The sequence below is a fragment of the Bos javanicus genome, chromosome 11, assembly GCF_032452875.1.
Source record: "Bos javanicus breed banteng chromosome 11, ARS-OSU_banteng_1.0, whole genome shotgun sequence".
In the NCBI taxonomy this organism is placed as follows: domain Eukaryota; kingdom Metazoa; phylum Chordata; class Mammalia; order Artiodactyla; family Bovidae; genus Bos; species Bos javanicus.
The window spans coordinates 28435387-28450870 of record NC_083878.1 but is presented as its reverse complement, the minus strand read 5'-3'; the positions used below and the strand labels follow the sequence as shown (position 1 = coordinate 28450870).

Genomic DNA, 15484 nt, shown 5'->3' with positions numbered 1-15484 from the left:
CTCTGTGGTCCACTCTCCTATGACCTCTTACTCTGGCCAACTCCTACTGACTCGATAGGGGCCCTCCTGGAAGAGATCACTACCCCGAGAAAACCTTCCTTGGTTTTCTTCATCCAGCCAAGCCATCTCTGCCATGTAGTTTCTGGCACCCTATCCTCTCCGAATCACCATCCTCATCAGTTTTTTTAAATTGTTATTGTCCATTTTATTGTCTGGCATCCCCACCCAAACTTAAGGGCTAGGAGGGCAGAGAATGTGTGTCTTTCTCTTTTCATGGTATCTGCATGAATACACCAATACAACTCCTGATACACTAAGGAGGCTTCACAGTCATTGTTGACTGAATAAATGAATAGGTCACAGCTCTCTTAACAACAGAGCAGTGCTCTTCCAGAAAAGGTACAAACTCAAACCAAAATCCCTTTTGGAAGAATGCTTTTGCATCAGCAGATTTCCAACAATGGAGTACATTTCATCTGAGAGATGCCCCATTTCAGAGAGGGTTTGGAGACATGGGGTGTGAGATGTTCAATCCTGATATGACCATGACTTTCTAAGCAAGCAGCCCTGATTCTCAGACTGAACTCCTACCCATATAGTGGTTACGGCCTCTGGAGCTACTTGTTTTAAGAGGGGGGATCTATGGATACATTAGAGGGCAGATTCACAGATTGTCATCTGATACTCAGAGTGCAAAGTACAGGAGTACGTGGGTATGAAGTCTCATGTTCTAGGACCTCTAACCTCTCCGGCAGGCGCCAGACACTCTTGCTACTTAAATTCAGTTACCTCTGGAGACTCACTGAGGTATCTGTAGATGCCATTTTTAGAGATTTATTTTCAGAATCTGTTGGAATTCCCAGAACAACAACCTTAGGATCTAGGCGCACAGAGCAAGACCCTCCAAAGCAGCCACTGTGTAGGGAGCTGAGGTCCAGAGAGAAGCAGTAATTTGCCTGAGGTCACTCAACTGAGGCAAAGCTTTATTAGAGTTCTGGCCCAATTCCTGGCCTCATGTTCTTTCTACCGTAGCACTTCATTGACCAGACATTGTGAAAAACAAAAAGACCATGGAATGGGGCAGTGCACACAGAAAGGAAACCCAGGGAAATGTGGGTCTAGCAAGAAGTCCGTTAGAAAGTTTTGCATCCCTGGGACCAAATATATTTAGAAAGTCGCCCCACCTCCCTGGAGGTGTCCTGCTTGATACATTTGAATAGGTTGAGCCATGAACTCATGGGCAATTGGGCTAAATCATAAGTTCAGCATAACCTGCAGAAACTCTATAAGATCATTCAATCAAGAAATAGTTTCAGTACAATGTGAGAAAAACTAGAATATAATGGAACAGATGCAGTGTTAATGAGAGGAAGAAAGGACTAACTTTGCTTGAAGGGGCCAGGGGAAAATAAACTGAAGCTGAATCTTAAAGGATGGGAAAGAGAAAAAAAGAAAAAGTGAAGAAGAAAATCTGGTATTCTAGGAAAAGTGAGGGTATTCCTAGGTAAAGACAGGAGTCAATGTTTGGGATCTGGGTGATAAATGCACAGTATGTGTGGCTGTGTTGGTGAGGACACCTGCCAGATAAAAGCAGAGCTCCACAGGGGAGTCTGGTGGGAGAAGAACTTGGGAAGGCAGGGTAGGTAGGAACAGAACTGTGTGCAAAGCCTGGAGAATGAGCTAGCGAAAGGGTCAGCTTGGGGATGGCTTCAGGTAAGAGGCAGAAGTGTCTGGGCATTATCCTGAGATAACACGGAGTTACTGCAGACTTCTGAGCAAGAAAATGCCCCAACTCCGCTTTATGACAATTAATGTGCAGGAATGGTGGGAGAAGGGAACCAGAAGCAAGGAGAGAGAAGATGGCAACAACCACCAGGATTAATCCATCAGCCTGTTACCACACGACCAAAATGAGAAGCAAAGCTAATTAAATGTGGCCCCTAATGCTTCTGAGGGCTGAAGAAACACCCCATCGCCCCCAACAAGCTTGAGTCATCTTGGACCCATCCAGGGCCCACTGAGACCTTGGGATCCACTCAAATGTCTGCGTAGACTCTATGTACCACGTGGCAGAACTATCCATTGTTTGCTAAAACAATTCCCTTTTTTTTTTTTTTTTGCAGTGCAATCATTAGCCAAAGGCATTGAAGAAACAAAATCATCAAACTAAGCCTAGGAGAATTCAAGTTCTACTGTTGAATACATTGATAATACATGTTCAAGGATGTCTACATTCTATAGACCACTGCATGGCCATAAAAGCTACAGATACTGAATTGTGCTTTGTAAGACAGAACCCAGGTCCTCAAAGTAGCCTTTGTTTGGGAGACTCTAACCTGGCAAGATGTTTTCATCACTTCACCAGCTAGCAAGATACTAGGTGAAACTTACCAATTGTCTACTCAACCACTTGTGAAATAGAATAACAATGCCAATACCCGCAGTGAGTACTCAGTGTTTACACTGTAACTGACACAATCACACAATCATAATGACTTTACACCTATTAACATGTATTTGATTCTCACAATCTCTCTTTGTGGGAGGTAATGTCTCCATTTTACAGATGAAGAAACAGAGTTAGAGAAGTTAGCTGCCTAAGATCATATATCTAATAAGCAATGGAGACAGAATTTGAGCCAGCAGTCCTTAACCACTACATTGGGTCCTCAGCTCTGTGGTGAGTATCGTGAGAGACATAAAAGTAGTAGATAGCTCTCTGATCATTTTCTCTCACACACCACTATGTTGAAACACTCAGATGCATTTAATCAGGAATTTCCCTCTGGTTCCAAACTTCCTGTTTGCTCTGAACGTCCAATGTCAATGGAGTCAGAATTCTACTTCTGATCTGGTCAGCAATAACGTGGCTTCCTCAGAGGAATGTAAACTTGGCTTTTGTCCCAGCCAGCTCTGTCTCCATTCACTCTTCCTCTCTCCTTTATCATATCATAACGACTTCACCCCACACGGTCATCAGCAGGTGACACTGTATGAAAGGAGATCGGGGTGAAGACAGTCCCGTCTCTAAGTAAACCTAGACTCACCAAAAAGTGACTATCCCTGAAAACTCCACAATCATACTTAATATTCCTTTATCAGGAGGACAAGTCCTTCAATTATACAACACGGTAGAGGGATGAAATAAGTCTCATTACCAAGATGGACATTTTTGAAGTCAGCTTTTTTGTTGAAGCAGATCGTGTAAGGAACAGGGGGTGGGTGTAGGAGCTTGTGAAGATGGTAGGTGCCAAGGGAGCCCATCAAGGAGGCTGAGGTACAGAAAGTAGACTCGGTAGTGTTCCAATGCAGGCATACCCCGGGTGTTCCAGCCCTGCTGGCCACTTTCTCATGAGTTTCTCAGCACTCACTCATCCTGCCCTATGGTCCCTAGGTGCTCGTAGTACTGAAATAATGCCAAGGAAAGGCTCCCTCCCCTGAAATACTGCCTGACTCTGAGACCTAAGCCCTGTCCTGTTGGGCCCTTAGTTGGGCTCTGCACAGGGGCAAGCCTCACATGTCCACCACGCTGATGACAGGGTGTCATCACTGCCGGGATACTGGCACCTCCCCATGCCTCACTGGGTCCCAAACAACTTACAGAGTCCTTTCTAGGTCTATCAGTTTATTTAAAGCTTTCAATTTGTGCCAGAACAGCAGGCCTGGCCATCTTATTTTGGTATTTATTAGGAGCTCCATTTTTATCAGTTTCCATTTTACAGGAAACTGTGGCCACTTGCCCAGGGCTACACGGTTGGTGTCAATGCTGGGACTGCACCCTGGGTTCTCTGTATTGGTTTGCTAGGGCTGCCAGAGCCAAGCACACACTCTGTTGGGAACAACAGAAACATTTTTCTTCCACTTCTGGAGGCCCCAGCTTGAGGATTGGTTTCTTCTGAGATCTCTCTTCAGCCTATAAATGGATTTTCTCCAGGGTCTTCACGGTCTCCCTCCATATATTTCTGTGTCCTAATCTTATTAAAACACTGGTCATACTGGATTAGGGGTCATCCTTATGACCTTATTTTACCTTTTACCTCTTTAAAGACCCTATCTCCAAGTACAGCCACATTCTGAGGTACTAGGAAATAAGACTTCAACACATGAATTTGGAGGGGACACAATTCAGTCCATAACATCCTCTGACTCCATAACCCTCCACTCTCCCCTTCATCCAACCAATATTTATAGAGCTTCCTAGATGCCAAGGACTGTGCCCAGCACTTTTGAAAAATGTTTTCTGATGTAATTCTCCAAACAGTCCAGGGAAGTTCTCATTCCAATTCCCATGGTACAGTGAGGAAGATACACTTCAAACAGTTTAAGTGTTCTGCTCAGGAAAACACAACAAAGATGCAGCATATGCGGGATCCAGCCCCAGCTCTCTGACTCCAGCTCAGCGCTGTCTCCAGCATACAACTTTGCTTCCCACGCGAGGCAGCACGGGGACAGGATGACCTGACAGCGGTGGCAGCAGCGTGAGATGTGGCAGGATCTCCTTCTTTGGAAATACCATAAAGCCCATGAATAATAGCTGTATCTACCACTAGGGTTACTGTGTGATGACTAAATGAGTAAATGGGTGCAAAGTGCTCAGAATAGAGTCTGGCTGGTAACGAAGCCTAAAATGAGTGTCTTGCTATCGTTGTTGGAGAAGGCAATGGCACCCCACTCCTGTACTCTTGCCTGGAAAATCCCATGGACGGAGGAGACTGGTGGGCTGCAGTCCATGGGGTCGCTAAGTCGGACACGACTGAGGGACTTCACTTTCACTCTTTTACTTTCATGCATTGGAGAAGGAAATGGCAACCCACTCCAGTGTTCTTGCCTGGAGAATTCCAGGGGTGGGGAAGCCTGGTGGGCTGCTGTCTATGGGGTCGCACAGAGTTGGATACGACTGAAGCGACTTAGTAGCAGTAGCAGCAGCAGCAGCTATCGTTGTTGTTGCTGCTGCTGCTACTGCTTCGATAGTTATTATATCTGTTATTATTTTTCACTTCTAGATAAATAGGTAGCTTGAATGCTCACAAATTATTTTTTCTCCTTCCCCAAATTACACACAAAGGCCTAAACACACAAAGATGGGGGAAACAACAGAAGAAAGACCAGCAATGTAATTTTGGAAGCAGAAAAGCAAAGGGGTGAGTGGGAATGGCTCAGTAGACCTGAGAAAGAGCTGCATCCTGAGCCAGCAATGGGATAAGTAAAGGACAATTAAATTTATGCTGTAGAATCTCCCGTTTCCTGCTCTAACAAAGCTCAGGAATTTACAATAACTGTTACCTCTGGAGATGAGGGTGATGTAGATAAAGATCTGGTTGAAAAGCAACTATACACTCAGATTCTCTTCTTACTCTGCACACCCCCTTCTCTGCCTCAGAGACTTACTCTCTGGAGAAGAGAAACAGATAGTCTCAAGGACCAGGGTGGAATCAGGGAGAGTGCAGGCACCAGGGTATAGAACTAAAAATAGAGTAATTGGATGGATATATGTATTTTGGGTCTAGTTTGGAGAATGATAGCCTGCCTTGATCCTTGGAAACCTTTTCTGCCATGGCCACAGGTAGGTGTTTCCTGAGAGGAAGGTCTCTGGTTAAAGGCTATGTTAATAACTGGAAGGTCTAATATTTAGAGTCTCATCTTCTTTCAGTATGTTTCCAGTGTAGCTAATGTTCATACAAAACAGAGGCTGGGGAGGGATTGGGGAGATCCCTTCTTCCTTCCTTTTCAGTCTTCTAAGACCTGGCCCTTGGAAAATCTCCAAGGATGGACTACAGATTATCAGACTAAGTGAAGAGAAAGACAAATATCATATGACATCACTTATATGTGAAATATAAATTATGATACTAATGAATTCATTTACGAAACAGAAGTAGACTCACAGACAGAAAACAAACTTATGGTTACCAAAGGGGAAAGGGGTTGAAGATAGGATAAATCAGGAGTTTGGGATTAGCAGATACAAACTACTATATTTAAAATATATAAACAACAAGGTCCTACTGTAAAGCACAGGGACGTATATTTAATATCCTGTAATAAAGCACAATAGAGAAGAATATGGAAAAGACCAAATATATATATATTTGGTCACTTTGAATCACTTTGCATATACCAGAATCCAATCAGCTAAAAGAAAGGAAAACACCCTTTTATTTAGAAATACTAGAAGCGTAAGCTAAAAGATGGAGAAGGCGATGGCACCCCACTCCAGTACTCTTGCCTGGAAAATCCCATGGACGGAGGAGCCTGATAGGCTGCAGTCCATGGGGTCGCTAGGAGTCGGACACGACTGAGTGACTTCGCTTTCACTTTTCACTTTCATGCATTGGAGAAGGAAATGGCAACCCACTTCAGTGTTCTTGCCTGGAAAATCCCAGGGATGGGGGAACCTGGTGGGCTGCTGTCTATGGGGTCTCACAGAGTCAAACATGACTGAAGCGACTTAGCAGCAGCAGCAGCAGCAGCAGCAGCTAAAAGAATTGCAAGCAGGTATCTTTGTGGAAGGGGAAATTGTTGGAGAGGAAGGGCAGAAAACAGATTTTCATTTCTTTAAGTACCTGGTAGAACTATTTGAATCTTTATGTATATCTCTGATTAAAATAACATCTAAGCTTTATAACACCTCACTGTGTAAACTTGAGTAAGTTACTGCCTGGTTTCGGTTTCCAAGTTCTGTATCTATAAACTGGAGTTGGATGAGATAGCCTCTGAGGTCCCCTTGATCTAATATTCACACCATGATTCCTGCCATGGGAACTGATATCATCTCATTACATACTCAACCCTTAGATCCTTAGCAGTTTTACACTAAAGCATTGAAGTATCATTTTTTACAATGGGTGGGAGAATGTTGACAGCTGAGAACAGTGCTCAGTGGGGACAAAGATCCGCATGAGATTTTCCCCACAATCTCCCCCATAGACCACCAGGAAGGCAAGACTACAGAGCGCATCACAACTCTGTCTGCATTTCCTGGGTGGGCCTGGCTTGGAGGGCACAGTCAGAGACCTCTGTCTCCAGCTCTTCCTAGGGAAATCCTTCCCAAGTTCCTCCTTTTGGGCTTCATCCCCCAGCCCTGGAGAGGACTAGACATTTCACACTCAGGCTTATCTGAGTCTGAATTAAATCTTTGTTCCCTGCTCTTAGTTCTTCACTGACTTTTATAAACATCATCATCAGCACGAAAACCTTTTCTAAGCACCTCTTAAGTAGAGTGACCTAGACAGGGCCAAAGCAGAAATGCCCTTTTCTCGCCTCCTGTCCGCTATGGCCTCTCAGTTCTGGCATCAGACATAGATCAACTCTTGGGGGGTGATGGTGATGACTCACTGAGGATTGACAATCTTGGAGAATTAAAGGAGCAGGAGAGCTTTATAACATAATTTCCACTCCTGCTGGTTGAAGACCAAATTTTAGTGCTCAATGTGACTAAAGTTAATCATCAATGATACCTGACATAAATTCCTCATCATTTCTCCTTCTTTTCATATCCTTCACTTTTATTTGTACAGTTCAACTTGTCACGACCACACTCAACTACCTTAGAGAGGAGTCCAGGCAGGTATTATCTGAACCTCACATGGAAGCCACTCATAAAGAGATCCAATCACTTGCTCAAGATTTTTTTGAAGGATTCTCTAGCAACTCTTCATCTGTTTTGCCCTGGATGGTTATGAGGTTGGTGAAGAGAGAACTGATTTTACTTTTCTGTTTAAATTTTGATTTTTCCTATGACTATTACTTCTGTAATTTAAAAAAACGGGGAATTTAGCTTTATAAAAACAAAGGAAAGAATTCATTCTTCTAGTGTTAAGACACTTGGCCAGAGGGGCAGAAGCCATGTTCTTTACCACCCTCTGCTGCGGTAACTATGACTGTGGAAGAAGATGCCTTTCTGTCTGCCAAGCCCCTGGTTCTCTTCCCAGGGCCCCCACTGCCCTCTGTGTCTGAGGTGGATCCCATCCTCTCGCTTCCTTGTCCCATGGACAGATGAGTATCCTGAGACTCAGCTGCTGTCCTGAGCAGCTCAGAGGAAAACAGATAAGCTCCGAGCATGGTGCACCATAGGAGAAAGTTCCCTACATCAAATTTCAGAAGAAAGTCTGCCTCTCAAAACTTCCCCCATCATGGTGTGTGTGAAGGCATAAGGGAGGAGAAGAAATGTTCAAAAGGCATAGTTAGGATGTGTGGACCCACAGTGAGCTAACACCTGCTCCAACCGCAGCACACAGAGAGTTCCTAGGAATGCTGAGCAGAGGAAACAGAGACAGTGCCCTGTGCCACCCACGTGGGGAACCTGACTAGAGAGACCCGGAGGAAAGTAGCCTGCCTGTCAGCCTGGACTCACCTTCTAGTGTGAGCCCTTGGCCAGAGGAAAAACTTCTTCCCTTAGTTCCGGAACCCTGGCCAATTAGCCACTAATTAGTTTGTGTATAACTTCCAGCAGGAAGGCTGGAAAATTCTACTTCAACTTTGGCAATGAGGTTCTTCCTGTAAAATTTAGTCTTGCCAATCTCCCAGATAAACCCTTGCACCAAAATATGGTTGCCATCTGGGCTTCACAGGCGAACAGGCAGACACATGCATCATGCAGCCCTTGTGCTGGCAGCTTCAAACAAAGGAGCATGAGAAAGAAAATCACGTGGTCCTAATTCATCTATGAAATGAGAAACATGCAGGAATGGGGCAATTCAGGGTCAAGGAAGAAAAACTGTGTGTTCCAACAGATGCTTCCAACACAGACTTTCAAAAGTGCACAGGTACGAGGTAGCAGATGGTGATTGCAGCCATGAAATTAAAAGATGTTTACTCCTTGGAAGGAAAGTTATGACCAACCTAGACAGCATATTAAAAAGCAGAGACATTACTTTGCCAACAAAGGTCCGTCTAGTCAAGGCTATGGTTTTTCCAGTGGTCATGTATGGATGTGAGAGTTGGACTATAAAGAAAGCTGAGCCCTGAAGAATCGATGCTTTTGAACTGTGGTGTTGGAGAAGACTCTTGAGAGTCCCTTGGACTGCAAGGAGATCCAATCAGTTCAGCCTAAAGGAGATCAGTCCTGGGTGTTCATTGGAAGGACTGATGTTGAGGCTGAAACTCCAATACTTTGGTCACCTGATGCAAAGAACTGAGTCATCTGAAAAGACTCTGATGCTGGGAAATACTGAACACAAAATAATCACCACCCCCAAGAATTAGAAAAAGAGCAGAGTGAAGTCTTAGGCACTGGAAGACATGTAAACAGAAAGGAGGGAGAGGAATTAAGTAGAAGAAAAGAATGTGGCAAAACTGATCAGGAAAACCTAAAGGTGATTATTTGAGAGAACATGTAAAAAAGATAAGTTTCTGACAAGATCAATACTTTGGCCACCTGATGCAAAGAGCTGACTCATTTTAAAAGACCCTGATGCTGGGAAAGATTGAAGGCAGAAGGAGAAGAGGGTGACAAAGGATGAGATGGTTGGACAGCATCACCAATTCAATGGACATGAGTTTGGGTAAACTCTGGGAGTTGGTGATGGACAGGGAGGCCTGGCGTGCTGCAGTCCACGGGGTTGCAAAGAGTTGGACATGACTGAGGGACTGAACTAAACCGAACTGATGAGGTAGCAACCCAGCTGGACTGCAGGGTTCTGGAACATTAGAGATGAAAACAAGTATTGAGTGAACACTTACTACAAGCAGCATAATAACCTAGGCCGGCCAGGTAAGCGCGCCTGCATGGAGTTCTCAATCACAGAATAGGTATCTTAAGTAAAAATACAAGGCTGACAAAGGGAACTGGTTTGAAACAGAGAGATGCTGTCGCCCAAAGGAGGCATGATCCCCATGACAGGCTGAGTGGTCAGGGTAGGCTTCCAGAGCAGGGGCATCTTACACAGTCCTGAAGGCAGAACAGAACTTTTCTATACCTGTGGTCCCCAAGTCAATTCTTTAAGAAAGTAAAGATTCCTGAATCCCATACCAGACCTAATGAATCAAAGAGTCTAGGAATGTTACCCTGGAATTGCTATTCTTTAAGAAAAAAATTATGATTATTATGGCAAATTTAAAACATTCACAAAAGCAGACATAATAGTGAACCCCTGTGTACCCAGCACCCAGTCTCAGCAATCATCAACTCATGGCCATTCTTTCCCCATCTATATCCTGATCTAGTCCCCTCATTTAGTATTCTGGAATCTACCTTTTTTTTTTTTTTTTTAAACCAGGGACCCTTAGACAGTCAGATTATGGATGTGACTTAGGAGCCCCTCACTGAGCAAGATACAGATTGCGAACAAGGGAATTCTAGGTACGGTGGAGACAAAAACTTGGAGAAATGAAAGAGAAGGGCATTTGGGGGAGAATGGTCTCATCTGGAGGGCATAGACGGTGGGCTACACAGTTGGGGGAATAGTGATGAGGATCAAAAGATCACTGGGGACCACCAGGGCCCTTTTAGCATGCATGGTATCTTTGTGAGAAACAAAATAGGGGTCTCCTCTAGGTGGAAAAAGCATCTCTTCCTCGGGCTGAAACCAGATGCACTAGCAGAGCAGACCTGGGTGCCAGCTCCCACTCACCACCTGGGCGCCTCCCTCCCGTGCCACGCCCAAGTCACGCAGCCGTGCACAGCAGCACCAGGGCCAGGGCTGATGGATTCTGATGGCCAGCAAAAGGGGCTGTGCTTTATCTAGTAAAGGTAGAAGGATGCTAAGAAGGGCACCATGTGACCATCAGCCTGTACTTGGAAAGAACACTGGGCTGCGCTGGAGAGGGAGGTAGACAAGATAGGAGGGAGAAACGCAAGAGGCAGTGAGGACTCAGGTCAGTAAACTCTTGCAAACTACCTGGGAAAGAAGGTAGAAAGCCTTGGAGATCATCTGGAGAGAGTAGTCTTGTGCAGGGATCTGGAGAGAACTGGGGGCTGGAGACAGTGATATGGGAGTCTCGGGCACACAGGTGTCATTTGGAGACAGGCAACTGCTGAAATTGCTCAGGGAGAGTATTTAGGGATGAAGGCCCTGGAAAAAAACAGTATTTAGAGGATGGGGGTTGGAGGGGAGAAGGATCAGGCCATGTTATATAGAGATTAAGGAGAAATGGCCAGGGAAGTAGAAAGGAGAGAAAGAGGGGACAAGTCTAGAACAGAGAAGTGTTCACAGGTGAGGTGAGAGGCAAGTATTCATCTAGGCAAGCAGAAAGGAAAAGAAACTAGAAATGTAAGGAAAAGTCAAGTTTTGGAGTACCAGGAATGACTAGTAAAGAGTATGGACAAGTGTCATGATGTATAGCAGGAGCCTGCTGATCAGTTACACTTCCTAAGTCTGTTACTTACCAAATATGGCCTTGGGCAAATTATTGGGTTGGCCAAAAAGCTTGTTCGGGTTTTTCTGTAAGATGTTACGGAAAAACCGGAATAAATCTTTTGGCCCACCCACTATTTAAGGGGAATCTCTGAATCTCTGCTGGTAAACTGTGGGTGATCATACCCACTCTGATAGGGAGTGGATAGGGATGATATCTCAGTGAATGACAGTTCTTCTAGTCACTGGCTCCTAAGAGTGCACTGCCTTGTAATATGGGTGATATTTTCACATATCTAATGCCAGTATCTCTAACTAGTTGGCAAGCTGCTTTGGAGGCAGAGATTAGGAATTTAAACTGAAGCCAAGGGTCATTTCTTGTTCATCTACTATGTGCAAGATAATATGAGGATGTAAAATAAGAAGGTCAAAGGGTTAATAAAGAAGCTGCCACGGTCCTAAGGGAGAGGGTGTGACATTCCCAAATTACAAATAAGGTGGTGCATGGAGAGACCTGCTCTGGCTGGTGGGACCAGGCTTCTAGCAGGCAGGCAGTATTGCATCAGGCTTCTGGGCTGGAAAGAGGAGGACAGAAGAACTAGAAAGTAGGGAATTGTCAGATGAGCTTGAGGCAAGCTAAGAACCTTGGGTTCCCAGGTGGTGCTAGTGGTAAAGAACCTGCTTGCCAATGCAGGATATGTAAGAGATTCAGGTTCGATTCCTAGGTCAGAAGGATCCCCTGGAGTACGGCATGGCAACCCACTCAAGTATTCTTGCCTGGAGAATCCCATGGAGAGAGGAGCCTGACAGGCTGCAGCCCATAGCGTCTCACGGAGTCAGCCACAATTGAATGACTTAGACACACACATGCAAGAACCTTGGTAGGTTCAAGGGATCATGGGAAGTGAGGTGTACTGGGCTGTAGTAGATATAACCTAAGGTGACCCCCAATGTTTCACACTCTGGTATAATCCCATAACCCTTTCCCCTCGTGTATGGTGGAGAAACTGTGACTTACCTCCAACCAAAACAATGTGAAAAGGAATGTGATATCACTCACAATTATAAGACATCATAGGGCAAGGGCCAAGGGATTTGCAGGCATAATTAAGCTCCCTAAATGATTTGACTTTGAGTTAAAAGGGAGATTAGCCTAGGTGGGCCCAATCTAATCAAGCGATCCTTTTCAAAGAGGGTCCAGGCCTCCCTGAAGTTAGAGACTCAAAGCAGGAAAGGCTTTCACTCCTGCTGACCATGAAGAAGCCACGTGTATTGTCCATTTGTAAGGAAATGAATTCTGCCCATAACCATGTGAGCCTGGAAGAGGAGCTCAAACTTCAACAAGAAAGTCAGCCTGGCTGACATCTTGATCACAGCAGAGAGACCCAGGTATGCTGTGCCTAGACTTCTGCCCTGTGGGAACTGTGAAATAATCAATGCTTTAAGCACCACATTTGTGGTATTTGTTATGCAGTAATAGGAAACAAATGTGTGGACTTGTGACGTGGAGGACCATAACAGCAGGCTAGAAAGTATGGGCTTTGTTATGCAGGCCATAGGGAGCCACTGACTATTTTGAGCAGAGGGAATTAAAGAAGCTGAGGGTTGGTTTCAGAACCCCTTGGAGAACATTTTTTTTTTTTAGTCAGGGCATTGCTCCCAGGAGCGGGGCCAGTGAAGTTCTGGTGAGGGATTAGTTTTGGGTTGAATCAAGCCAGCTATTCTTCAACCCAATTGAAGGAAAAAGGAGGAAGCAAATTCTAAAGAAATTGACGATCATTGAAAAAAACCTGAAGGAATTTTAGTGTCCTTGTTGCTAATTATAAATATTTACTCCTCCCAGAATTCCTGACCTCACAGAAGAGCCTGCGTAAGTAGTACTGCTCTCTTACTGGAAAATTTGTGTGTGTGTGTGTGTGTGTGTGTGTGTGTGTGTGTGTTCCATGTTTTCTTGGAAGGGGGACAAGGCAGTAGCAAGGGACTGGATGATCTGCAGAGAGTCACTTCCTGTGAGATACTGTCTAGGTCCCCTCCCCTCTTCCCTCCTAGATCATAAACCCTGAGACCCCCCAAGGAACTCCTCCTTCTCTGATTCTATCTGCTGGAGACAACTAAGCCAAACAAACTCAGGAAGTGGCAAGAGGTTGGGAAGGGGAGGAAGTTCATGGCACAGAAGGAAGAAGTACGGAGAATGCCCTGATGTTCAAGGAAGAGGGTTGGGGTGGCGGGGGTGGGGAGAGAAATGAAGGTCACCCCAAGGTTACTTGGCACTGGGCCTTTAAAACGTCCTGCTTAAGCTTTCAATCAAAACTGGCACAAACAGTGGATCAGATCTCCCGGGGCTATTCAAATATTAACATTTACAGTGATAAACAGCCCCCCAAAAAGCCTTCTGTAAGCAAATTGAAACAAACAACTAATTTAAAGCAAGTTGCTAAGAGACCAGTTGGGTGGAAGCCAAAGTCAGTTCAAGCATCCGGAGAACTCTCTATTTTTTCGCTTTTGGGGAAGAGAGGAGGTGAGGAGAGGTACCTGTAGATGACTCCATGTTGGTGGAGGAACATGAGAGCTGATGTAACCTCTGCAGCATAGAACCGGGAACGAGGCTCATCGAATTTTCGGGAGCGCTGAATCTGGAACATGAGGTCCCCACCATTCACATACTCCATGACAAAAAAGAGGCGGTCCTGAATGGAGAGGAGAAAATGCCATTTAGCGAGTCCACTGCAGCTGCCCACACAGGCCAGCGAATGTACAGTGAGTTCCAAGTAACAGAACCAGGACTCAAGCAAGGGGCAGGGTGCACAGGTGGGGGAATTCTGATAGCACACGTTCTAGAGAGAAGACAAGGAATCAGGGTATGAAGTGCTGTTCTAAGATCTTTCTCTTTCACAGGAACCAGCATGGTCTAGTGGGAGGAGTCTAAGATTGACAGAAAGAAGACCTGGATCTCTGCCTAATTTCTGTTACAACCTTGAAGTGTGACCTTGGACAAGTCTCTGTCCCTTTGGAGGCTCCAGTTACTTTTGTCTGTGTGGTAGGTTACATCATGGCTGCCCCAAAGATATCCCAGTCCTAATCCCTTAATGTGTAAATGTTACCTGAGATGGCAAAAAAGAACTCAACAGTTGTGATGAAGTTAAGGATCTTGAGTTGAGGAGATTATTTTGGATCACCAGGATGGGCCTTAAACGAAGTCACAAATGTCCTTATAAAATGAAGGTAGAGGGAGATTTGAGAAGGGAGGAGAAAGCAGTGTGACCAAGGAAGCAGAGATTATAATGAAGTTGCCACAAGCCAAGGAAGGTGGTGCTGTCAGAAGGTGGAGCCGCCAGAAGCTGGAAGAGGCAGGGAAGGGTCTGTCCTAGAGCTTCTGGAGGGAGCATGCCTCCATCCGCACTTGGACTCTGGCTCAGTGACACTGGTCTCAGACGTCTGACCTCCAGAAATGTGAGAGGAGAGATTTCTGTTATTTTAAACCACCAAGTTAGTGGTGATTTGCTAAGGCAGTACTGGAACCTAATACAAAACAACACAGACTGATGAGATGGTGAGAGCCCCGCCCGTGGAGGGGCCACGTCTCACTTTGGAGGATGCTCCCTCTGGGATCTCCACCTTGATGTGCTTCCTATGGATTTTGCCCTCAAGAATGGCCAAACCATAATCACATCTCATCGGGGGTGGTGCCTTCTTATCTGCACATCATGATGATGTGGGAAGAAGACAGACTGAAATTTACTTTTTGTATAGTTTCCTGACTACTATTTCCTGAGCCTGTAGAGTGTGGGGTGCTATGCTGGGCAGGAGGCAAAAAGTTGTAAGCCATCACTGTCCTGAATGTTGCGGGGTGGGGTTATAAGCCTCAACCATAAGGCTTATGATCCACGGGCAGAGACAGGAAATGTGTAGAATGATGAAAACTAAATAGGACCAGAGTGCCTTAAAGATATTTGGTGCTAAAAGGATTAGGACAAAGGGAGACTCTTTGAACTGGGGGTCCATGGAGGATTCCAGAAGGAGACAGGCCCTCCCTGAGAGGAGGAGGAGATGGGGGAGGCACCAACAAATACCAGGACATGGGAACAGAGGGACAGTGCTTGGGGACCGGTGAACTGACCAGGTCAGCCAGGGAGGAAGGTCCATGGAGCAAAGAGGAAGCGGTGAGGCTGGAGAGGCCAGAGGGTCAGAGT

At 45.3% G+C, this 15484-nt stretch overlaps 1 protein-coding gene across 2 annotated transcripts in view; it reads right to left on the bottom strand.

Moving 5' to 3' along the window:
* The window catches only part of PRKCE (protein kinase C epsilon), a 541930-nt gene that overhangs the window by 76847 nt on the left and 449599 nt on the right, over positions 1-15484 (bottom strand). For both annotated transcript variants that reach the window (XM_061432250.1, XM_061432251.1), the window contains exon 11: positions 13827-13981. In XM_061432250.1, coding sequence (XP_061288234.1) covers positions 13827-13981 — 155 coding nt within the window. The remainder of the gene's footprint in view (positions 1-13826; positions 13982-15484) is intronic.